General features: G+C 36.6%; 2 protein-coding genes across 5 annotated transcripts in view; one reads left to right on the forward strand and one right to left on the reverse strand.

Annotated features, from left to right (window-relative positions):
* Positions 1 to 816: 816 nt before the first annotated feature.
* On the reverse strand, positions 817 to 7630 carry zdhhc6 (zDHHC palmitoyltransferase 6). Of its 3 annotated transcripts, none has more exons than XM_015009086.2 (11): positions 7495 to 7630; positions 5583 to 6111; positions 5309 to 5400; positions 4249 to 4408; positions 3982 to 4140; positions 3539 to 3592; positions 3149 to 3316; positions 2635 to 2676; positions 1648 to 1796; positions 1520 to 1566; positions 817 to 1445 (listed from the first exon to the last, which is right to left on the reverse strand). In XM_015009086.2, exons 2-11 carry the CDS (start codon positions 5847 to 5849, stop codon positions 1345 to 1347), a joined length of 1239 nt encoding a protein of 412 aa, XP_014864572.2. In that variant the 5' UTR covers positions 5850 to 6111; positions 7495 to 7630; the 3' UTR covers positions 817 to 1344. The 3 variants fall into 3 exon arrangements, with proteins under 3 accessions (XP_014864572.2, XP_014864573.2, XP_014864571.2); XM_015009087.2 differs by lacking the exon at positions 7495 to 7630 and adding an exon at positions 7291 to 7488 and having other exon boundaries at positions 1648 to 1793; XM_015009085.2 differs by lacking the exon at positions 7495 to 7630 and adding an exon at positions 7291 to 7488.
* Positions 7605 to 23240, forward strand: part of vti1a (vesicle transport through interaction with t-SNAREs 1A) — a 132202-nt gene continuing 116566 nt past the window's right edge. For both annotated transcript variants that reach the window (XM_088000886.1, XM_088000885.1), the window contains exons 1-3: positions 7605 to 7744; positions 12742 to 12800; positions 14521 to 14631. In XM_088000886.1, the coding sequence (XP_087857012.1) occupies positions 7651 to 7744; positions 12742 to 12800; positions 14521 to 14631 (264 nt within the window). In that variant the 5' untranslated portion in view covers positions 7605 to 7650. The remainder of the gene's footprint in view (positions 7745 to 12741; positions 12801 to 14520; positions 14632 to 23240) is intronic.

Consider the following 23240-nt stretch of genomic DNA (forward strand, 5'->3'; position numbering starts at 1 on the left):
AGAGTAGTGTGGAGGTCAAAAGCCTGAGTGCCTTCTGATTTGTTAAGGAAAACCTGGCTGCCACCTTTAGCTCATCTGCATTCACTGGATCTGATCTCTTTGATCCTCCTTTGTAGATTCTCTAGTGGGGTGAAGTCAGGCCAGTGTGTGGGCCAGTCAAGCACAGTAATGTGGTTCTTTTCCTGCTGGAATATGAAATCAGAATGTCAATTAAGTGTTTCAACAGAGGGAAGCATTCCTGGTAAATGGCTGACCTGTCTTTGAACCTCAGAAACTTCGAACCACTGAGCAACAGTGCTTTTTGCTTTCGACCCAGGTACTACAAGCATCAATGGTTAAGCAACAACTTAACACAGGGAATTGTGAAAGCTGTATCCCATATTTTGTGGTTGTCCGGTTCTTGTAGCTTGAATTCCTCACCCAAAGTCTTGATTGGATCTTACCTCAATCTTATGTAGGTTGTGGTTCTCCATAATGAACCTTTTGTTAATGAAGGATTTTTTCTTCCATTGAACAAAAAAACAAAGCAAAAAAACAGAAAACACAAGGAGACTTGAAGTTATTAAATGCTTAAACAAGAACCATCTTTGACACAAGCATTTTATTTAATAAACTCCAGATTTTCTGAATTTTCTAATGAATTTGCAATATCTTGGGGGCAATTTTAGAAATGTTTAGAACCAGCTTTGTAGCAAGCATAATTTCCTTTCCAGGATACTTTCTTAAAGCTTGGGGCAATTTGTAGGATTTAAAATGAGGACATTTCAAGCAACAACAAAGTTAAAGTAAAAAAAATAAAATAAAAAATAAACACACTTATGGAAGATTATTCTTTTAATTTGCAATTCATAATTTGAGGCAAACTATTGGTTTTTACAAAAATAAAAGTAATGAATTGTTATCTCCATATTGTAGAAAGAGTTGCATTATGAAGCCCTGGGGTTAGCTGGGCAGGAGCATTGCATAAGTAGAAAAAATAACAAAAGTAAAATAAAAAGAGAGAGAGAGAGATTCAAGTAAAAATAAAAACAATCACATAATCATAATAAAGTCACATAAAAGCCTTTTGGCAATTCTTGGAAATTAAGACTCTTATTGGGTTTTCATTACAGTCAGAGGAGACAAACCAAACCCTCACACAAAGCATTATTCCTTTTTAGACATTTAACAGCAAGTGCTAAATAAGACTAAATAAGAAAAAAACAAAAAAAAAAACATGGTGACATATTTATTTAGAGTAGGAAATTCTTGGGTAGAGCCCTGCAGCCTGAGGCAAGACATCTTCAGTAGATGGACATTCTGTTCAGCTGAACTCTCCTATACCTCATAAAGCCTCTGAATGAATTAATTTACTTTCTTATCACTGGTGCTATCATTGGCAGCTGTGTCATAATGGCACTTCTCAACGCATCTTCTCGGAAACCATCCGCGCACGCGATCTCCGGCTAAAAGGGAAAAGCAGAAAAAGCCATAAAGGATCCGTTCAAAGCTGGTAAAAAGACAGATTTAAACAGTTTACCTTTCATTTCTTCCTCATTCAAAACTTTGTCTCCATACATCCACCATCTACAGAAAAAAAACAACAAGAATCAGATTTCTGGATAAACTGCACTCAGTGATTGGTCATTTTTGTGTGGATGAACATACTTGGTGCCACGGGTGGCCAGGATGATGTCCCCCTTACTGAGGGGGATCCTGGGTTCCTCAGTGCAAGGGGTTCTAAAAAAGGTTTGTAGACCCTTGCTGAGAGGGCAGCAGGCTCCATTATAATCCTCCACCACCTGGTACTGGACCTGCTGGTCAAGGCAAACACATATCACATTATTTTACTGCTCCGATGATGACTTTCAGTTTTTTATTTGCCTAGATTGTAACACGCATAGATTGTTTTCACCAAGACAAATGCATTTTTTTATATACTTCTATAGGATTTACTGTCGCAATCTGAACATCTTAGCTGTCAAAAAGAACAATTAGATACAACGTAAACATCTGGTGTGAAGTCACACAAAAATGTTGACAATCCTGTTAAAAATCACAGCTTTGTGACCATGACAAATGGTCTAATTTTTCCTCCTTAAATGTAACGTATATCCTGTATAATTCAACTGAAAATCAAACATTTGATTAGGAGTGAAAATATGAAATCAAAGGAAAAAGATAAAACCTTGCTGCATTATTGTGCCACGGTCAGAATAATAATTTGGTCGGATTCAATTTAGCATTTAATCATCTGTAATTCATTTAAATTTATTGATATTTTCCTAATCAATCCGAAATTAGACATAACATGATCCTCAGTGCAAGTCAAGATAATAGCTGTATAATATTTCTAACAAAGTACTGAGCGCTAAAATTGTATGAAGAAGTCCTTCAATGACGTATTAACTAAAAAGTTTGCTCATTTACGCGACCAGGTAATAGTGTTTTTACATTCATCCCATAAACTGGTTTATTTTTAAGTTGTACAGGATATGCGATATGTCCCTTTAATGGCAGAACATGTTTAAAATGCAATCATCATCAATATCAGTCATGGCATTTTTGAGATTCACTGTACATGGAGAATAAATATACCGCATTATAAATCTGCCAACCTATTCATGGCACAATAAGGCTTTAGCAGGTACCTACACTTCTAACTCTTTTATCAGCTTTCTGCTTCAACTGCTCCATCTGTAAAATACACAACAAACAGGACATAGTTAGGTCAGGACTATTGCAAAGTACCATTTAACATAAATAAGTAATGCCTCATAAATATTTAGTTAAAAGAAAACATCCGATTCAGAATTATTACTTAACACAGTGGCACTGAATATTTTCAGGCTGTGCCAATATTTCGAAGTGGAGCTCTTCTAATTTCATACTGTTAGAATTAATAGTAGATAATTGAGAATATCAGATGATATACTCATATGCGTCGATAGATCCACAAGGGTCAGTTCGGATTTGCCTTAAAAATGCTTTGCGATGTCACTATTGACAAAATAATTTGATTGCGCAACACAGAAACAACTAATTAGACAATAGTTTTGATATCAAAGCTAATGTCATCAAAACTCTCATCAGATCCAAGACTTTGAGAACAACTGACGTACTGTCGAAAGTGCAGAACATTATAATACAACCAATATGGAGAACCTACAGTTAAGGTGTGCTGGTGACACTTGGGATGAACTGGCCATACAATGCCGTCTCCCTTCGGTGTCCCTGACCATGTGAAGACTTGCTTGAAATTCAGCCAGCGGCCGCCGAGGTCATATGGGAAGATAAACTCCTCCCCTGTTTGGTAGTGCTGTATTCTGTCTTTGGCCTAAAGGGGGAAAAAAAACAAACAACATGGTGGCATGTACATGGTATTTAGTCTTTGTAATCAATATAGCAGATTGCAATAACACAGGCTTAGATACAACAAAATAATAGCCATATATGACAATAAAATGTAGAAAAGGTGTTAGAAAAATAGTTTTTGTTAAATGGAAACACTGAAACAGCATTAAATAAATGACTTATCACATCAAATAATAAATCTGACCTTTTCCTCAATCCAGGATTCGATTGAGGTTTTATTACGGAGAATGACTTTCATCTGAAAGAAACATTATGATTTGTCATTAAACCGTTAATAATGGTACATTTGTGTAAAAACAGAGTCATTGTATTGTTAATAGCTTCAGGCTGCTATTAAAATGTTTCATTTTTTAGACCCTTAAAGTGAAATATTCCACAGTTATCCTTAGCTTGCATGCCACTGAATCACTGTGCAACATAACAAAACATCCAAAAATAGAGGGAAGCAATACTGAGAGTAAACATACAGCTCCGCTGAACATCAGTGTGGCTTACATAGTTTATTGTGGCTTTGCATGTTTTCAACTAAATACCTATGTTCCTTGCAACTTTGCATGGCAAACAACTTATGTAAAGTGGAAATGCCAAATGCAAATCTCAGGAGAAACAAAAAAAAAACCAACTTACTTGAATGAAGAAAAGCATTCCGACTGCAATTGTGGTGCCCAATGCCAAACCTAAGGCAAAGAGAGTGGCAGCAAAGGCAGGCACACTGAAGGGCATGAGGGGCTGAAACTGACGCACAGCACTCATGTCAATCTTTACCGTACTCCAACCAAATGATATCTGCAGATAAGAAAAAAAAAAAAAAAAAAAAAAGGAGGTTCAATACTTTTTCTACAGCTGCAAAAAACACAAGAAAGTCAGGCAGAGTGAGGTGGAAGTAATAACTACCCTCTCATACAGCTGTGTATACATGGTCATAATGAAGATAATGACAGCATGTGAGCATCCCAGTGGAGCCAGCAGCAGGAAGCTAGTGAAGTAAGCATGGTTTAAGTGGCCACAGCAGTTGTTGATCCATGGGCAGTGGTGATCCATCTTCATAACACATCTGAAGGGCAGGAAAAACCACAGTGATTCTCCTCCAAAAACAACCAACCATACAAAAGAATCAGAGTCAAAGATGTAAACAAAAAAAAGAGAGACACATTAAACAAAAAGTACAGCATAAAACCCAGTAGCATAGTTAATTAGCATTCAGTTTATCAGTGCGAACTGAATTTTATTTAGTACACTGTTCCATCTGGATGATAAACCTCTGAGAAGAGTTTACTGTTGTAGTAGTTCTTCCATTTGTTTTAACCAAATAATGAAAACTTGATAAGAGGAGAAGAAAAGCAGTTCTTATAAAGTCTTGGACTGGGTTCCATAAATTCCAGATTCAGCATTAAAATTCTGGTCATTGATTTTAAAACGCAAATCCAAAAGTTCATCCCAATTTTAAGGTAGCTATACTTTAGCAGTCAGGCTTTTAGGAGGGAAGAGGGAGGGACCGGCTGATGAATGGATGGACACGGACAGAATTGTGGATGTGATGGCAGATTGATGGAAGAATAAAGTGATAAATGGATAGACTAATGGACATAAAGATGGACAGATAGAGATATGGATGGGTACAGACTATTGATGAATGGATAGAGGGATAGACTAATAGATGGACTGATGGTTGGATTAGTTAATGATAGAAGAATACAATGGGCAGTAAGTCCACTCAGACTCAATGCATTTGACACTGTAATCGTGTCAACTGCATAATCCAGGTGCTGGATTAGTCTTCACAAACTGCACCTTATATAACAGCAAGAGGTGTAAACATAAGCCAACTGTCTGGTAGTTGGGAGCTCCGATAACGGCTCAGTTGCTGCCACAGAGCATATCCTCCAAGTTCAAAAATGAATTCATAGGCGAGAAAAGAAAAACAGAACCAAGGTTTGTTTGTGCAGGTGTTTACCTGTTACACTTTCGACAGTGGTGGGATCTGGGGGCCTTGTAACCTTGGCAAACTCTGCAATATTGTAGGTACTGAGCATCATGTTGATTTTCCTGTTTGAGAATGAAAAACAGTAAGTTACCCAACTAGAATGAAATGACTTACCTCTCTGTGTAGAAACATTTGGAGGATATCATATAGTTTTATATTGTTTAAGCACCTATATATATATATATATATATATATATATATATATATATATATATATATATATATATATATATAAAAATCTTACAGGTTTCCAGCCAAGAGGAATGTATCCCGGTCCAACAAACATAGCATTGAAGTAGTTGTAGAGAATGAGCACAGTCCAGTTGATGAGCATGATGAAGTTAATGCTGCCCCCTGTAGTGTCCAGGGGCCAGTACCAGATAATAGAGTCCAGCATTGCCATGGTTGAGCATATAGCGATGACAGACAGTGCTATGATTGGACCCCAGTGGCACAACCGCCGAACCTCATGGAGGTTCTCAAATGTCACAAAGGTTGACAGGAACTTCATCCTTCAAACTGGAAGTTAACTTGCGTCCTTTTTGGTTCCGTTCCTGAAATGAATGTCCAGTGTGCTACTCTTTTCCACTGCTATCTTGCAAAGCCAGCGGTGCACATGGTTTTTGTCGTCTACTCTGTAACGCGTGGCAGTCCTGGCCTCGGGTCACCTGGGATCTTTGAGGCCCCCTGATCCTTGCAGTGATGAAGACCAGCATCCTTTTCTGTCAACATCTGTAACACACCATCCCAGTGAGAGACTCAAATTTCCCCATCTGTTAAGGAAAAAAGGAACGTGTTTAAACAAATGAACGTGCAATGAAATTTTAGCACAAAACTATGCAGGTGTACATAGAGAGTTACAGAAATCTCAACATTCTGCTTTTCCGGAAATCAGTAAAAGCTTGATTAGGAACCACTGGCTGACACAATCATGAGGTAGCATGCTGACTTGACAAATGGTCCAGCAGACAGTCACTGAGACTCTCAGCAAGTAGGATAAGTTACAAACAGTTAATGTTTTTTTTATAAGCTGTCCGTTAATTGAGTGCTGTATCCAAGCACGTTCACTGAAAGTTGAGGGGAAGGAAAACATTTGAAGAAAAAAAGGGGGAATATCAACAGGATGCCTGACACCTTGACACAAATATACGTTTTACTACTCTGATATGTTTGTGTTAAACGTCGTTTTTCCCCTTTAATAATATCTGAGATACAACATCTCAGAAGACATCTGAGTGTAATGAATCTATAACTTTTGCTTTTTGAATTGACCTAATAAAAAAACAAATAAGTAATATTCCAGTTAATTGAGAGCCACCAGTATTGTTTTCCAAACCAACAGACTAAGTGAAAATTTTGGTTTTCTAACTTCTGTTCTAACATAGGCTTATAATTAATCGCTGTCATGTCAGTGACACACCTGACATTATTACTCTGCTTTGACAGAATTTCAAAATTTGGGCAGATATTTCTATTTTTGAAATTTATTTCGTCGATATTACGTAAGAGAAACTGAACGAGTATGTCACTGGTTTAAAGGGAAACGTAACAAAATAAATATAAAACAGTGCTAATTGGCTTCTAATTAGCTCCTACTGCCAAGCTAGCAATTTCGAACCAAAGATAGACAAAACAAACGAATTTATGCAAAATACTTTTTTTATTAGAGGCAAAAGAGACCGCTAGTTTTTTCCACTTCAGCAGGTTAATCATTATCAAATACATCATACTAATGATGTATTTATGCTTCCGCTTAGCTTTATAGCAAACTAACGTTAAATATCCTAGCTTCCCCGCCACCAGTTTTAACACGATCACCGCTACAAGCCGACGCATTTTCAAATAACGTAGATGAAACAGACCGATGTAAAGTTGTCACAAACACAAATCCATTTACGCATTTAAATTGTATTTCTAAAAGAGCGAAAAAGCTGTCACTTTAAATGACAAACCTGGCCACTTCCTTGCCTTTTTTCCTTCAATTTCTCCTGTGTACACAGGGTGGGAACCTTACTCATCATAGTCACCCAGACGCGAATACATTTAATTATCAGCAGAAATGTCTTTCAAAACCTCGTTAAGTCCTCAAAAATGTGAAAATATATCAAGCATAATCCACAAAGCACTAAGGTGAAAGGCATGTGCTATTGACTCACCGAACCCTTTTTGGGGAAAAAAAAACAAGTCTAGTTTCTTGTCGAGCCCTTTTTGTTGCTACTCAAGGAAAAGACTCCATTCGAGACTTGTTGTTATTATCCGGTGCTAACTGCCAACCAGACAGCTTCTTCTGTGTTTAAACTTATTATTCGAAGATGTCTTCAGACTTTGAGACCTACGAGCAGGATTTTGGGACTATCACCGCAGAAGTAACGAACAAAATTGGGAAAATTCCTAAACTAAGTGGAGGTAAGAAAGCTAAATTTGTTAACGTGACTCGGTGAGTTGCTAGCTAAGATGTCAGTTAGCTATCGTGTCTCAGCTGAGAGGAGGAGGTTGCAGTGTCAGGTGAAGCTTACTGGTTGTGTGATTTGATACAGTCACTCGATATTCCTCAAGGGAAAAAAAAACATTAGTCTGTTATTGTGTCACATTTTCGTGTTCTTGCTTGTTAAATAAACTGAATGTGAACGCTTGCCTGTGATATTTGTTTGATGGATTTAACAGCCGGATGTGCTGGTTGTGTCTTAAATAAAGTGAAATATGTAAACACTGAAAGCATTTAAATATAGTAAAGTGCAGAAAACATTGTCTCTTTGAGTTGTTAGTCAAATCAAACGACTTAACGTGATAGAGCAATTCAGTAACTTGCATATGATACAATATTATGTTGTTAAAATTAATTCATAATGCATTTTAAAGACCGAACAGTGGTCAATAAAAATACAATTCATGGTTAAACCTGAAGTCATATGCAATACATTAGAATATATATCTCGATTAATCCAATTCATCAGATTAAAAGTACCTTTTGAAAATAACTTTTAAGCAGTTATTAAACATACTTGTTATTAAGACCGCATTTATGTTTTTAAAAATAGTTTTTTTATTAGTCTGATATATCATTCTAATTTTAAATGTCATGTTTTCAATACCTCTAAGTGTGAAATCTTCATAATTAACAGAAATAAAGAAAAGGCTTTCTGTGTCTAATTAATCTACATAAAGTGTTTCACTTGTGATAAAGTACCTAAAATAAAAGGACTTTTCAATAATATTCTAATGTATTAAATGGGTCTGTAGACAAAAAAAAAAGAGAAATAAAGTCTTTAAAAACGATTTTAAACACTCAGGGCCTGAGGCCAAGTTTTTCCATTGGCTGGCTGACTGATTGGTAAATCAATCAGTCAATTTTATTTAAACCCTTAGGCAGATTTGGAGACAGTGAGGTGAGTCATCTTCCTTGTCAAACAGAAAATTTAACATAAACACAGAATAAATATAAATATAACATGGTGAAAAGTGAAGTGGTGTTCAATACTTTAAAACATCTAAGTAGATGCAATCGCATTCCAAAAATAAAAATGCAATTGTGTATTTATGATAAAATAAGTATTAAGCCTGTCACTACTATTTAGAAATGTTTCTAATGGGCCATTCACATAAAATTTACAGCAGGTTTGTTGGAAACAAACCAAGTAATCTAAGCATACAAATGAATCCATAAATAAAGGTATGATTAGGATGTTTACAGCCCTAATGATTAAACATATTCTTGCAGTCAAATATTTCTACTTGTCAGTTGCAAATATGCACATTTGAAACCTCATTAATTATTATTTTTTTTATTTCAACCAAAGACTCATTTTCCCACTTTTTTGAAAGACAGTTCAAAATCAGTCTGATTACATGGAGAGTGTCTATGAACAGAGGTTTTCACATCTTTCCAAAGATTCTTAAGACTTATGCTCGAACTTTTACTGACTCTTCCTAACACACCTGAAGATAAGCACCACCACAGCATGATGCTGCCATCGTGTTTCACAGTGGTAATAATGTGTTCAGGGACATTGGTATTGTTTTCAAGCATAGGTTGAAAGCAATCTCCTAGTAGTGATTGTTTTTGTTGTATTTCTGACTTGTAATTCAGAAATAATCTGACTTTGGGTCACAAAAATGACACATCATTAAATGCAGCAAGAAAAGTTCCAGGAGTTTCTGTGTCAACCAAGTGTTCAAAATTCATATTTTGTTGATAACTTGAGTATGTCTTGCAATGAGTGTAATTCTTTAAGTTGTTCTCCAAGCTTGAATGCTCTGAATGTTTGTTGCAATAAAATATGAATGCTTTTCCAAGGCGCTGTCTTTATGTATCTTCCTCATTTTTCATTAATAAGTGATGAAAATTCCCACCATCTTTCATTTTTTTGGATATTCAGTATTCAAAACGTTGATTTCTAGTTTTTCCTGGAGATAATTTATTCATCATGAGATAATATTTGCCTATTAAAGTACAGTGAAATGTGTGAGCACTATTTGCTTTTAAATGATTGCCTTTAGGTGGCCGCCTACAGAGGTTTGGTTCTTCAACTCACCGTGAAGCACCACTGTTTATAATTTTAAACGTGGACATTTAAGAAGTTAAAATAATTCTCATGCGGATGCAAACAGATGGTTCAAAATCAGACTGCCAGTAAAACAATTTACGGGCATTGTAGTTTAGGTGCAATCAGATTTATCAGCTTCCTAGCAAACTAGATGGAAACATGTAAAGAAAAATCTTAGCAATTTCCTGTTTCTCCAAGAAAATGTAGGTCTGCAGTCTCTTGTTTACGCCTCTTTAGAGATTCGGTGTGTGAAATACGCTCTCGGAATTTCAGTTTCTGCCGCGAGGTGCCTGGATAGAGCGTAATAGAGGCAGCGCATGATGCAAAAAGTAAACTGGAAATCACAGTGTTTGTTTACAACCCATCAAAAATGGTAGCAGAAGTTCTCCCTGCTTGTCTGCACTCGGCTTGTATGTTTGTGTTGAGATATAAATACTTAATATATATTTGGATGTATTTTGCAGCAGATCCTCGCAGAAAGTGTCTTGAAAATGTAAATGTTGCATTACATGTGTAAGTGCTGAGTAATTGTGGATGCACATACAGTAAGCTTTAATGGTTTGTTGCCTTCAAGATAAGAAATTATGTGCTCAAAATCTGAGTTATTTCTGACAGGAGCTAAACTTATTTAGGACTATATAGATTTACTGTTTTCAATGACATGTGACCTTTTTGAACTTCTGCCTCTCAGTTGTCTATAATGTTAATTTCTTGTTAACAATGACACTAAGTGTAAAATATGTGAGATTGTATACTACTATTTCTATTGTTCTAATTACCACCTTCTAAAAATACGTTTAGGTTTAAATTTTGATTTTCTAAAGTGGGACAACTTCTAAACTTCTGTCTTGTCCACAAGTCAAAGTTAGAAGAAAAATGGTCAAGCCCTTTCTTCTTTATTTACTTGACTTCTGTGTGCAAAACTCCTCATGTGTCCGTCAGCAGTTTGTAGTCTCAGTAAATATCCATACATATTTCACGCCTCTCCTGCTTGAGTTTGAGTTGGAGAGAGAGCACAATCTCACCTTTCTCTCAATCGCCTCTGGCTGTTTACTGTGTACGTTGTGAGGTTGGACACAGGTTTTAAAAATGTATTTGAGGACTGGCAAAAGGTAATCTTGGCCCATAGATCCATAATAAATGACAATCTAGGGTTAGCTTTTTTTTCTTCTTCTTCTCCTTTTTTTTAACATTGCAGCCCACAACTGATAGACCTTGTGATTTGCTTTTGAGTTAGAAGTTTTGTTGACTCTTGCGTTTAAATATTTTAAAATACTCTTAAATTTTTCCAGATAGTTCTTCTGATTCATGGGTTTGTTTCATGTAAAATACATTTAGTCACATGACTACTGCCTGAGTGTTGCTCATAAGAACAATTTCTTTTGAATTTACAAGTCCTTTGTTTAGCATTTATGAAAAAGCCTTTGTGATTTGGGGAAAAAAATTAATAAGGTTGTAATATGATTTTCCAGTTCATTGTCACAACCAGTGATTTTTTTTTTTTTTTTTTTTTTTGATTTGTTATGCACGCATGAGCATATTCATGGGGACAATTAACATTTCCTTGTACATAAACCCAGATCATTGACTTGGATGATTTGTAGCCATGTTGAGAATTAATAATTGACGTAACAGTTGTGGTCAAGCATAACTTGTTGAAGATTTTCTGGTGACCGTCTTTGTTTCTTGTTGTTTATAATGTTAGCGTGATTACGACGTGCACAAATATTAGGCAAGTCATATTTTTGAGGAAATATGTTTATTAATCCTATCTACAGTGCTTTCAGATAATCCAAAATATTAAAAAACTCAAACATGAAGGTTTAAGAAAGTAAAAGTGAGGTTTTGGCTTTTTTAGGGATTATATGTATAACAGAACTGGAAGGTGATGGGTTCCTGGTAGCTTCAGACTTGATTCCTCTCAAATCTTTGGTCGGTAATTTGTGATTCTTTTTATTTTCTTTACCGATTATGTTTCTTGTGACCCTGTTGAGTATGTGAAACAAAACCTTTGATGGTGATATGATCACGCCCCAAGATCTTAGCAATTTCAAGAGCACTGCGTCCCTCTGAGAGACTTTTGGTAATTTTTGACTTTTGAGAGTCAGTTAAATCTCTTTTGGCACATTTTGCATTTTACACCTTCCCTCATTACACAGATATATCATCTGTTATCCTTAAATCCTTTAAGCAATCAACTGTATCCAGTTCACAATTTGAAAATGTGCCTAAAAATGAAGATATGGTCAAAATACTCACTTCCCTAGCAATTCTGCACACAGTGCAACGTGGTACTTGATCACCAAGCAACTCGCCAAGCTGTACAATTGATGTTCCTTCCTGGGATTGTTGAAAAGAGCTAATTTTAGAGCAAATACCAATTTAGCACCTGTACTCAAAGTATGAGCGCTGCTGCCATAAGTAATGATTGAAGGTTCTGAAGTTTACGTTGGAACTTGAAGTCCTAATGAGTTTCTATGGGTAATGTGGAAGAGCATCCATGGGGTGAGGTGTGGAGCAGAGTGTTACTCATTCTGAGCGGGATTCACAGTCGTGGCAAGTGAGCAAAGCCGACACCTCCCATCCCTTTGAGTTGGCATGAGGCGTCTCACTGCTCCTCAACAGAAACCAACAAAGGCCTCACACACGCCATAACTAAGAGACATCAAATGTTGGCTCGTCGTGTGGAGAGAATGTGTAAATATATCTTCAAATGTGTCCTCGTGTGTTGTTTTCTCCCACTGTCTTTCTATTTCTCTCCCCCATCTCTTCCCCTGTTGTGGGGGAGTTTGGCTGTTGTCACGAAGCTCTGTTCCTCCGTCGGCTGATCAATAATGGTGTTGTTTTTTTCTCTTGCAGAGGAGAAGACACAGCTGGTTCTAAATGTCGACAAACAGCTTGAAGAAGTCAGAGAGTTGGTATGTCTTTGATCAGTAATTTTCTCCTTTTTTCCATTTTCTAAATTATGAATTTGTGGCAAGAGGAGAGGGAGGGGGGAGGGGGGGGGGCAGTTTTCACGGCAACCAGACAACTGCACCTGTATTATCCCGGTGCTGACATGACATGCAGACATGTGCGCACTTCACATGGCGGAAAGGAGGCTTCCTCCTCACATGATTACTTCCCAGTAATCTGCTTTTAAGTGACACCCCTATGACACATTTCAAGCCATTATCTCGAGGTGAAAGACTTCATGTTGCTGTTTAAAAATAAATAAATAAAAGGAAGCAGTCACCTGACGGAGACAAATTGTTTTTGCAGTTGTCTTGTTGTGGCATGGTGATTAGCTTCCTCCAAGTCTGCCAAGAAGGGATCCGTGCACCGATGCATCAGATGTACTTTTCCCTCATCCGCTGTGACACTGTTGAGCCCATTCATGTCGGTGCAATAAAGGGCCCCTCATATGTTGATGCTGCATTTATTTACAGAGATGCTCTATTTTGTTGCTACTTTTATCACAGCTGAGTGACATGAGCAGACATGAGCATTACGTTTTTACAGTCAGCGCTGGAACGTAATGTTGCTGTAGTTACAGATTTTTAAAGTTTTCTCTTTTATTTTAATTAAAATACTTTTAAAGCCTTCCTTTTCCTTTGAGATATCCCGCTTTGTTTTATTGCACAAACTATGGTACAGTCGCGGTATATCACCATTGCATGAAGACAGCAGCCGTGATTTTGAAACTTTATATATTGTGTTTGCATAATTGTAATACAATTATTTATTACAATTATTTGTGGATCTAATGGGGTTCTCTTAGTGCTAATGTCAATTTTATTTACAAAAAGCTTTAAAAACAGCTTATATATGCACCAAATTGCTGCACAGTATTCATAAAATTATTGATAAAAACACATGGGAATAAAACAAGAAGAAATAAAAAAATAAACGAAAAAAAAAATAAAAAAGAGAGACAGGACAGGTAGATCACAATGTCAGGCTCTCAGTATGACAACCCTAAAATAAAAATTCCATGGTTTTATAGTATGACGACATTTACACAAATATTTCTAAACACATTTGTAATGAAAAGATCTAACAGCTTTTTTTTAAAAAAAAGTAAGCATGAAGTGTTTCCGCAGCTAAACCGGCATTGCATCTTAGCCATAGTTGTAATACCACTTTGCTGTTTTAAAACTGCTTTACCATATCAAGATCACTGAATGGTTCTTATTCATTTTGCACACAAAAAAATAGTGACAGGTGTAGTTGACAGATGCTGAAAAGAAAGCAAGTTATATACCTCTTTCAGCCAGATGAACGGCAGTGTGCAGCATCAGGTGGTGAGGGGCAGCTCTGCCTTTTTTTCGTCTTCTAGTCAAGGGTAGAGGGCATTAACCATCTTTCATTCCACTGACTGTATGCAGCAACAGAAACATATTTAATATCATTAAACACGTTTCAATTTGCAGAAAAAAAATATGATGCAAAACTAATAATTTTTTAAAGTGGTGGTGTTTGGTGGGTAAAGTTTTTTTTTTTTTTTTTTTTTTTTTTGCCATAGAGTTGACGAGGGGAAATGCGTGTGTTGATCCTCACTTCAAAATCGATTTTTGATGCTGCTGAAATGGATTTTAAAGTGTAAGAAAACACCTTGGAAATGTTTTGCCATGAACCGTGTTATTTTCCGGGTTCTAGCTTGAGCAGATGGACCTGGAGGTGCGGGAGATCCCCATCCAGAGCCGCGCCATGTACAACAGCAGGCTGAAGAGCTACAAGCAGGAGGTGGAGAAGCTCGAGAAAGACTTCGTAAGTGCCTTTAATAAACTCAAATTCTCACAGGACGATAACAACACCAGTTCCTGCGAATACACAGCACATTTAAACAGTTTCCACACAAAACAAAATTTGCATGTACGCCATATTTAAGGTTGTTACCATCAACCACCATCAGGTCTATTTGCACCAAAGCTTGGTCTCTAAACCAAGCACCTTTTCTCTCGCAATCATTTTTACTCACACAAACAGCCGAGCACAGAGGCCCAGCGCTGCATCCACTGAGGTTAATTCACAGTTTATTTTTGAACTTGCAAGGGATGCCCACTGAGAGCAGGTTGTGCATGTTTGTGTTGCTGCAGAATCTGGCCTTGTTTAGTAATTCATAACTCACTCTATGTTTTTGCTTCATTTCAAACCTCTGTCAAAGCTTAATGAACAGTCTATTCTTCTGGGTCATTTTCTTTTTACTCTATATTTACTCAAAAATACTCAAGGTATTTCAACTGATCGAACACCCTTTTTAAAAATAGACATTCGATTCAACTACTTTTTTTTTTTTCTCCTTTGGAATAGTATGATCTTTTTTACTACAAGTTGTTGAGGATTTTTCAATGATAAATGTATTTTGTTATTTGTTTTGTTTGTAGTGTTGTGCTGCTGCTTACACTGCAGTAGAGTGTTCTTGAGTTCTCAACTGCAGACCTAGCAGATGAGAACGCTCAGGTCTGTTCCTTCATGTTTCTGTTTTGATTTATTTCCACTTTTTACAGTTATTTGGAACAAATCGCATAAACCAGGATATTAAACTTTGTTTCTAGCTGGTTTTTGAAGACATTTCGTGAAAACTTACCTAGAAAAGTTAAAAGATCTTTAATATGTGTATTTTATTAGTTTCCATGAAAGGGACTTTGTGGGTAGCTTGTTTTCTACAAAGAAGAGACAGAAATTTTACTTTTTCTAAATTCCATGGACATTTAAACATCAACTTAAAAGCTTTTCAAAATAAATATTTTAATAGCATTTAAAAAAATAATGGAATTCAAATCTGTGACATTGTCCTATAATTATTGTTGAGGTGAAAAACAATATAGTTTCATTCCATATTTAAAAGTGGTTGGCCGTAGATATACCAAAGCAGTATTTTGTAGCAATTTGCCATGAATGGCATGTTCTCTTCTCTTTCTAGTTTTGAAGAGTTTGCACATTTCCTGTCTGCTTACAATAAATGCAGGCCATTAGTGCCACAAAATCTGCAAAAAGTCTGTGAAAATAGCAAAACGGCTTCAGGTTGCATTTATTTTTTTTCAGAATTTGTTGAAGGATCTATTATTATTATTATTATTATTATTATTATTATTATTATTACTAAAAATACTGTTAAATGAACTTTAATTGAAATGATAGTCGTTCAAAAATGTATGTATTGCTACTTTTTAACTTGATACTTAATAGGCTATTGTTCATTGACAGTCATCATCATAGTCATCATGGGAATGAAATGAATGAAATTAATGTTGAAATGTTATCCAAAAATATTGGCTTTCTTTCTCTGCTGTGAAACATACTGGACTGAGAAGTTGATGTCAGTGGGATAATGCCTCTACAATAAAAGATTATTTATTTTAAGGTTTTTATCCATCTTTGCAAAGCATAACATTAAATGTAGAGAATGCTGTGTTATGTCTCAAATGAAATAATATTTCAAACCTTTTACTCTTCTAAATGCACACCAGTGACGTAAACATGCTTAAAAACCTGCCTAGATGGAGACATAGTGCACCAGTAATCTGTGAACACGCCAGTCTGACTGAGATGACAGAGGGGGGTCTCTGTGCCAAGACAGGTTGCTCTCCTCACCCTGGGTTTTTAATTGGCTCATGATTAATCTTTAACTTTTCTTTCTCCTTCACTCACTGTACCTAATCATCAAGCAGTTATCACCTGCTGAGGCTCATGTTAGTCTTAATTTCCATTGCTGGTGTTTTTGTTTTATTATTATTTCTCCCTTTGGAGCATTTGGGAGACTTGTTATGGATTCCTACACTCAGCTTACAATAATGTACATAAATAGATAAAAAAAACATGTACATTTGAGTCATCTTCGCACACCAAAGTTGGGTTCATCACGGCATGCAATAATGAAATGCAAAGACGAAAGAAGGAAAGAAGCAGCAGCCATAGTTCTTGTTGTTTGAGCATAATTAGCCCCTTTTCACGTCATGTGCTGTGGCCTAAGCAGCACACATGGAAACTACGATCACCCAACTTACATAATTATATTTTATTGGAACTTTTTTTTCCCCCTGATGCAAGTGTTCAGAAAGCAAGAACTTCCAAGTCTCTCAGATGTGCATCAGAAGTGCCAAATGCTGTAGCCAACCTCAGCCTCTCACTTCCTACAGGCCAAGGAAGGACATGACACTCGGTTCGAGAGGAATCTGGTAGAAAAAAGGCAATCTCCTTTCTTTTTAATGTAAAAAGCTCTGCCTTTGTTGTGCTTTCCGTGGATATCAAGGCCTTTTCACTCCCTCACTACTCAATCTCGCCGCACTTCCCACCCCCCACTGGCCTCCCATGGGTGTCTCCCTCCTTAGCCTTCTCTCTCATCCTCTCATTCACCCACGGTTTGAAGTGCTCCTACCACCGGTGTGCCAGCTTGAGACCTCATTCCCGCTTCTTTCCAGACGGGGCAAGAGTCGACCTCGCTAACCCGTCCATTTCATCCAGGAAGACAACTTATCAAACGGGCCTCCCTAAGGTGGATATATAGGCTTTGTTGCTGTGGTCGAGAGCTTCATCCTGATAATAGAGGAGGCATTGGGGGTCTGAAAGGTGCAGCAGCCGAAGGGGATGCCGTCCTTTTAAAAAGTATATAACTAAGATTTGAACAATCCTGCTTGCCAGGGTTCAAGCAAAACAGAGCAGAATGGCTCAGATTGATGATCTGATTCAGGCTGATGGCTGATGAGTGTGTTTCCGTTCACAGCGGCTGTGAAAGGACCGATCTTAAAGTATAAATTTTAGTAAAATTTCTTACTTCCTTGGGAGTCTAAATGTTTGAAGAAAATTAAAAGAAAAATTACTGGTGATGATTGCCTTTTGCTTTGTCAGATGAGATTGTTTTTGGAACTATTGAGCAGACCTCTTTGAATTACCGAGAAAAAGGTATTACGATATGGGATCACCTCTAAATGTTACAATTTGTCAGCATTTTTTAAAATAATTTCATTAATTGGTGTTATTTGATTAAAATACATAAGTCAGTGTTGTGTTTCTGTTAGTATTTTAAAAAACGCCTTCCTTGCTATTTTCTGAAGTTTTACTGATTTACCGTACAAAATGTCTCTTTTATCACACAAACCTCAATGTATTTTATTTTATGTGATTGATCAACACAAGTTGGGACATTATTGTAAAGAGGAACGAAATGATACAGGGTTTTACTTTTATTTTTACTCTTGCAAATCTGAATACTGTAATTGATCTGCGTTTGTTGACACACGAATATGCCTTCACCTATACCGGTCTGTTGTAGCTCTGGCTGAATATTTCAGGCTGTTGTCCTCCTGTAAGGTCAGCCTCCACCACTGACATCAATGTAGCTCCGCCCATCTTGCCATTAATTCTTATGAGCTTCCTTGTTTCTGCTGAAGAAAGCACCCCCACAGCATGATGCCATCACCACCGTACTTTAAATTAGTAGTGGTGTGTTCAGGTTAGTCATTTGATCTCTCACCTTGCCACTCTCCTGTTGAGACCAGATTTTTAGAGTGCATGAGTATTGTCATCATGTTTGCCCACCTGAGCTGTCATCATCTATTGCTCCTGCAGAGTTGCCATTGGGTTTTTGGGCCTCTTCTCTGATTATGACTAATGGCCAATCCATTGTAAACTCTTCAAAGATTTGAATATTGTTTTATAATCTAACACAGCTTTAAATTTCTCCACAACTTCATCTCTGACCTATTTGGGGTGTTCTTCGCTCTTCATGATGCTGTTTGTTCATGAACAAGATTTAGCAAACCCCTGAGACCGTCACAGAACAGTTGTCTTTACGCTGAGATTAAATGACACTTTGGTGTACCATTTTTATAGTGATCCACAGAGAAAAATGTTCTTCAATGACAAACGCATTACTAAATAAACCAGCTATTTACAAAAAAAAAAGGTTCAAATGGCAAGTGATGGGCATGAAAGAACCCCTGGAGACCTGCCTGTCAGCCTTAAAAGTTGCTCAGATACTATTGTTTACTGGGATTACTGTAGAATATTCTATAAATTTTATGAAAAAATGTTTTATTTTTTTTAATTTAGGAATAGCTAAAGTAAAACACATCAAAATTTATGGTTTCAACATGACGACAATGTGGAAAAAGTTCAGGAGAGCTCGTCAGCATGCAGGCCTGGCTCAACAGGCTTGCTTGGATGTTCAGGTCTTTTTGCTGTAGATGGCACTGTTGCTCTAAGGATTTCCTTTTGTCTCAGGACCAACATGCTTTGAGGTGTTGGAGTGGAGTCAAAATGACAAATTCATTCCCCTTATTACTGTGTTTAACCTTTTATTTATGTTTTCTTTTTGATATTTTTCCCCCAGTATTCCCAGAATTCTTTTAAAGTTTTAGATCAGGAGAACAAAAACTAAAAATATGTGAAGTCTAATATAATTTTGTAAAGGTATTATAAGAATTTTATAATTTAGGCCTCACCAATTTTTCACATCTCTTAAAATTTCACATATTCCTTAAGAAATGTATTTATCTTTTTATATTCAATAGCAGAAGGGTCTAAATGTAAGAGGCATTATGTTGAAGAATCCTTGACTTAAATAAGGTTAATTAGAAGCCTTTAAGCCCCGATAAGTTTTATTATTGAGTACCTCATAGTCCTCTCTCTTTTAGTGTCTCTTATGTTCAAGGCAGTTATATTGATGGCATGAGAGCCGTTGTGCGATGCTTTTGTTACTTGGATAGAAATGCTGATGCTGATTCGTCATAAGATGCTGAATATTATTTCATCAAGGACCCCCCAAAAAGATGCCATTCATCACTGCGCTTCATTGATTTCTTTTGAAACACACACTCCATCCTCACCAAGCCTTTTTTTGTGAGCTTGGTAAATATGTTGTCACAGCGCACAATGGCCGTTATTCCACGATCTGAAAACGTGATATGGTCACTTTTTTTTTTTTTTTTGTATTCATCTGAAATACAGTACTTGAAGAAACGTGTTCATTCTGAAAAGGTTTGAAATGATGATGGAATGATTCTTTTACGTCTCCCACTCATTTCTGGCTTCATTTATTCCATTATAGATCACGAAATTAAATCACGGACCCCGCTGTCGCAGGGATACAACTATCCCTTCCTAATTTCCAGTTGTCTGCTGGGTATTGTTTGGAGCTTCAGTCATGGTCAAGGGGGATGTCTGGACTGCCTCATCCTTTAATAAAAACGGTTTAGATGGAATGCTTCCTCGTGTCTGCCCAGGGAGATAATTAATGCATTTCCAAAGAGTCGACCAACCTTGAAATATTGAACAGTTTATTTTCCAGGTACACAGAGTTGAACATAATGGGGAAAAAAGATGGTCTAAAAAATTTTTCCCCTCTGTATATCCCTTTCACAAGTGACCTTAAAAAGAAAACTTAAACCACTGGACTGTTTTTTTTTTATTTTTATTTTTTACTTTTTATAACGCCTATTTAAATCTTTTAAAATGAAAATCATGTTTCAGTTTTAATTTAAAAAAATGCAAATACACTAAGACATGAAAGATCAGATTAAACGTACCAATTTTGAGCATAAATCTGACCAAAACATTTTTTGTGTGTGAATCAAGATGCACCTTGGTGTCCTGTTTTATTGGTTAAAAGTGACTTAATATTAGGCTGTTTACTTCTCACTTATTTGAGGGTTATTCACAAGCTGTTCATTTTTACTACTACATTTACTCATCTGTAGCGTATGAAGTCTGATTTTATTGCTAAGCTTAAAAAACAAACAAAAAAAAGCATGTTGATAATTACCTTTTTTATATTGAGTTAGTTTTTATAACTAAGCCACAATATTTCAAGGTTGCAGCAACCATTTAAGTTCCATTAATGCTTGACATGTTTGATATGATGAACAACTTTGATGGAGAAATTAGTTTGCAAAGTCATTTATCAAAAAGTTTTGCATTAAGTTTCTTTGCCCTTTAAAAAGTTATTTTTCCTCCCAAATACTGATAATTATGTTGCAGTATCATTTTTGGTAGATTTTATTTTTAGGGAGGGTTGGACAAGTTTAATTCTTTCGTTAACCATGCTTCAAGAGATTATGTATTGGGATTGTTGTAATCCATCTTTTTGGGTTTATGTTTTTATGCCCCTTGTCCTCATTACTCTGACTCTTGCCAGAGACAACATGACAGACCAACATGAGTTGGTTGTTCGACACTTTTTAAATCGCCTTAGGTTGGCTTACTTGTTCTTACCAGAGACAGAAGTGAAGACAGATTGACTCTTTGAATGTTTTTTTTTTTCTTTTTTTTCTGCTTAATAACCCATCAACGCTAAAGTCTAATCACTCATAGCAAGTTATAAAAGGGACTCCCTTAAATTGTCTGGGATTTTCTTCCTACATTTCCTCTGCACTGAGTGCAGATTTAAGATGTAAGCAAGCAGATCTTCCTCTCTACTTAAGAATTACGGCTTTCATTTGGAGGTTGCTGTGAACTGTGCATCTTCCTCAAGCTGTTTGTGAATTTGGAGACTTGGAGGCTTTTCCATGTCCTCTTAATGGACACCATGATTGGCTTCATTCATGGATTTAGTTCTTGTCACTCAAGTTGGTTGAAGCAGTTGGTTACAAAGCTTAAAAGGACGTATTCATATGTAATTTGGAATGTGCTAGGTAAATAAAAACACCAGCACCCTCAAAATGGAGTTTGTGCAAGGGTTAAAGAAATCTGTAAATCTTTTTTCTAAGACATATTTTGATATGTAAAAAAAAATAACTACAAAGCTATCCTTTGTCATTAATGAGTAATTAGATAAATACACTGTAATTTGTGTAACTACATTATTATTAATGGAGTCTTTTATGCTACAAACTGGAGCTGCACCAGTCTGGCTTAGCTGATGCGAATTGTGATTTCTGACCGATTTTTGATTTCTCTTTTCTTTTTTGTTATATAAAGAATACAACACACATAAGACAGCAACTTTGCAGGTTCTTATGAGAGCAAGTTGCTAATTGTAACACATTCATGAAATAATTTTTAAAATCAAATTCATCGACATATGGCCTGCTGGTCTCAACAATGTTGATCATTAACCCAAATGCTCAATTATTAACGCTGAGACCCAGGTTATGGTGATGATGAATTTAATAAAGAGAGCTCAAACACAGTCCAACACAGGCGGCAAGGCAGAGAGTTAGCACACAGCTAATGACCGGTAGCAACCGAAAGACAGAGGACTGAAAATGAGAGCTGAACCAACACAGGACTTTACAGTTCGACTGTGGTGGCAAGCAGACAAATGACATACGACCAGGATCCGACAAGAGACAAAGACAACAGGTGGGACTAAATACACAGGGAGGGTAATCAAGGAATGAGACACACCTGGGAAGCAATCAACGGGGAAGACGCAGAAACAACAGAGACTCAGGACAGAAACTGAACACAGAAAAACCTTAAAATAAATACACAGAAACACGGATCATGACAGAAAGGCAGTTTTTTTTTTTTATAAGAAAAACATGAAAAATACTAAAATACTAAATTCAAACAACATATTTAAAAATTCTTCAATTATTGATAAAACAAAATAAATGGATATAGTGATTATAGTCAAACTAGAAATGCAGTTATAATTAACTTCACATGAAATCAAAATATTAAAAAAAATATTCAGATGCAGTTTAAGTTGACTTTTAAACATATCAACACCCTGCGCTGTCTTCAACGACGATGATCCATCACCTAAATCATAATCAATGAGGAATGGATAAGCAAATGGATAAAGTGCTATTTTAATGCACTTTAAATTAAGATTTGATCCAGAATAATTGATCATTTTTCATGTATTTCTGTCATGAAGAATTATACATACAGATACAGATTGGAAATAGTTATGTTTGCCTTATTAGATCTAAAGTAAACATAAACCTTATGCCTATATGCAGATATTAGCTAATAAATAAGCATTAGGAAAGCACTAGGAAAAATCTTGGTATTTCTAGTGATAAATTCTATTTTTTGTTCAGAGTTGCCTCACAGAAATCACATAGCCTCACATTTGTAGTGAGATCTCCCCACTCCTTCCTCCTGTTCATCTCTCTTATGGTAACTTCTGTCTGTAAGGAGGGGGATATCTGCATTTTGCCCGAAGCACCGGATTTGTTTGTCAGTGTGCAAATTCGGCCGTTATCCGACCAGCCGATCGTTTCCTCTCCCCGCTTATCTCTCCTGGCCCCTCCAAAGTCACCGCACTTCTACACACAGTGACAGCGATCAGTATAGCTTTCAGACGCTTGTCTGGCTCAGTCTTAAGCGAGAAGTGAAGGCCCTCCCAGGTCCCCTCACTGTCCTCGGGGCTTGTGTGATTGAGTGACTGGTGAGAGCGGGGGGCTAAAGATAATAAGGGGGGGATA

The sequence above is a fragment of the Poecilia mexicana genome, unplaced genomic scaffold (genome assembly GCF_051168715.1).
Source record: "Poecilia mexicana isolate PSO_F unplaced genomic scaffold, ASM5116871v1 scaffold_19, whole genome shotgun sequence".
In the NCBI taxonomy this organism is placed as follows: domain Eukaryota; kingdom Metazoa; phylum Chordata; class Actinopteri; order Cyprinodontiformes; family Poeciliidae; genus Poecilia; species Poecilia mexicana.

Coding starts and splice junctions, on each gene's coding strand:
- zdhhc6 (XM_015009086.2), bottom strand. CDS start 5,849: ATGAAGTTCCTGTCAACCTTTGTGACATTTGAGAACCTCCATGAGGTT. Junction 4,141..4,248: donor ATACACAGCTGTATGAGAGG/GTAGTTATTACT, acceptor TCTTATCTGCAG/ATATCATTTGGTTGGAGTAC. Junction 2,677..3,148: donor GTCACCAGCACACCTTAACT/GTAGGTTCTCCA, acceptor TGTATTTTACAG/ATGGAGCAGTTGAAGCAGAA.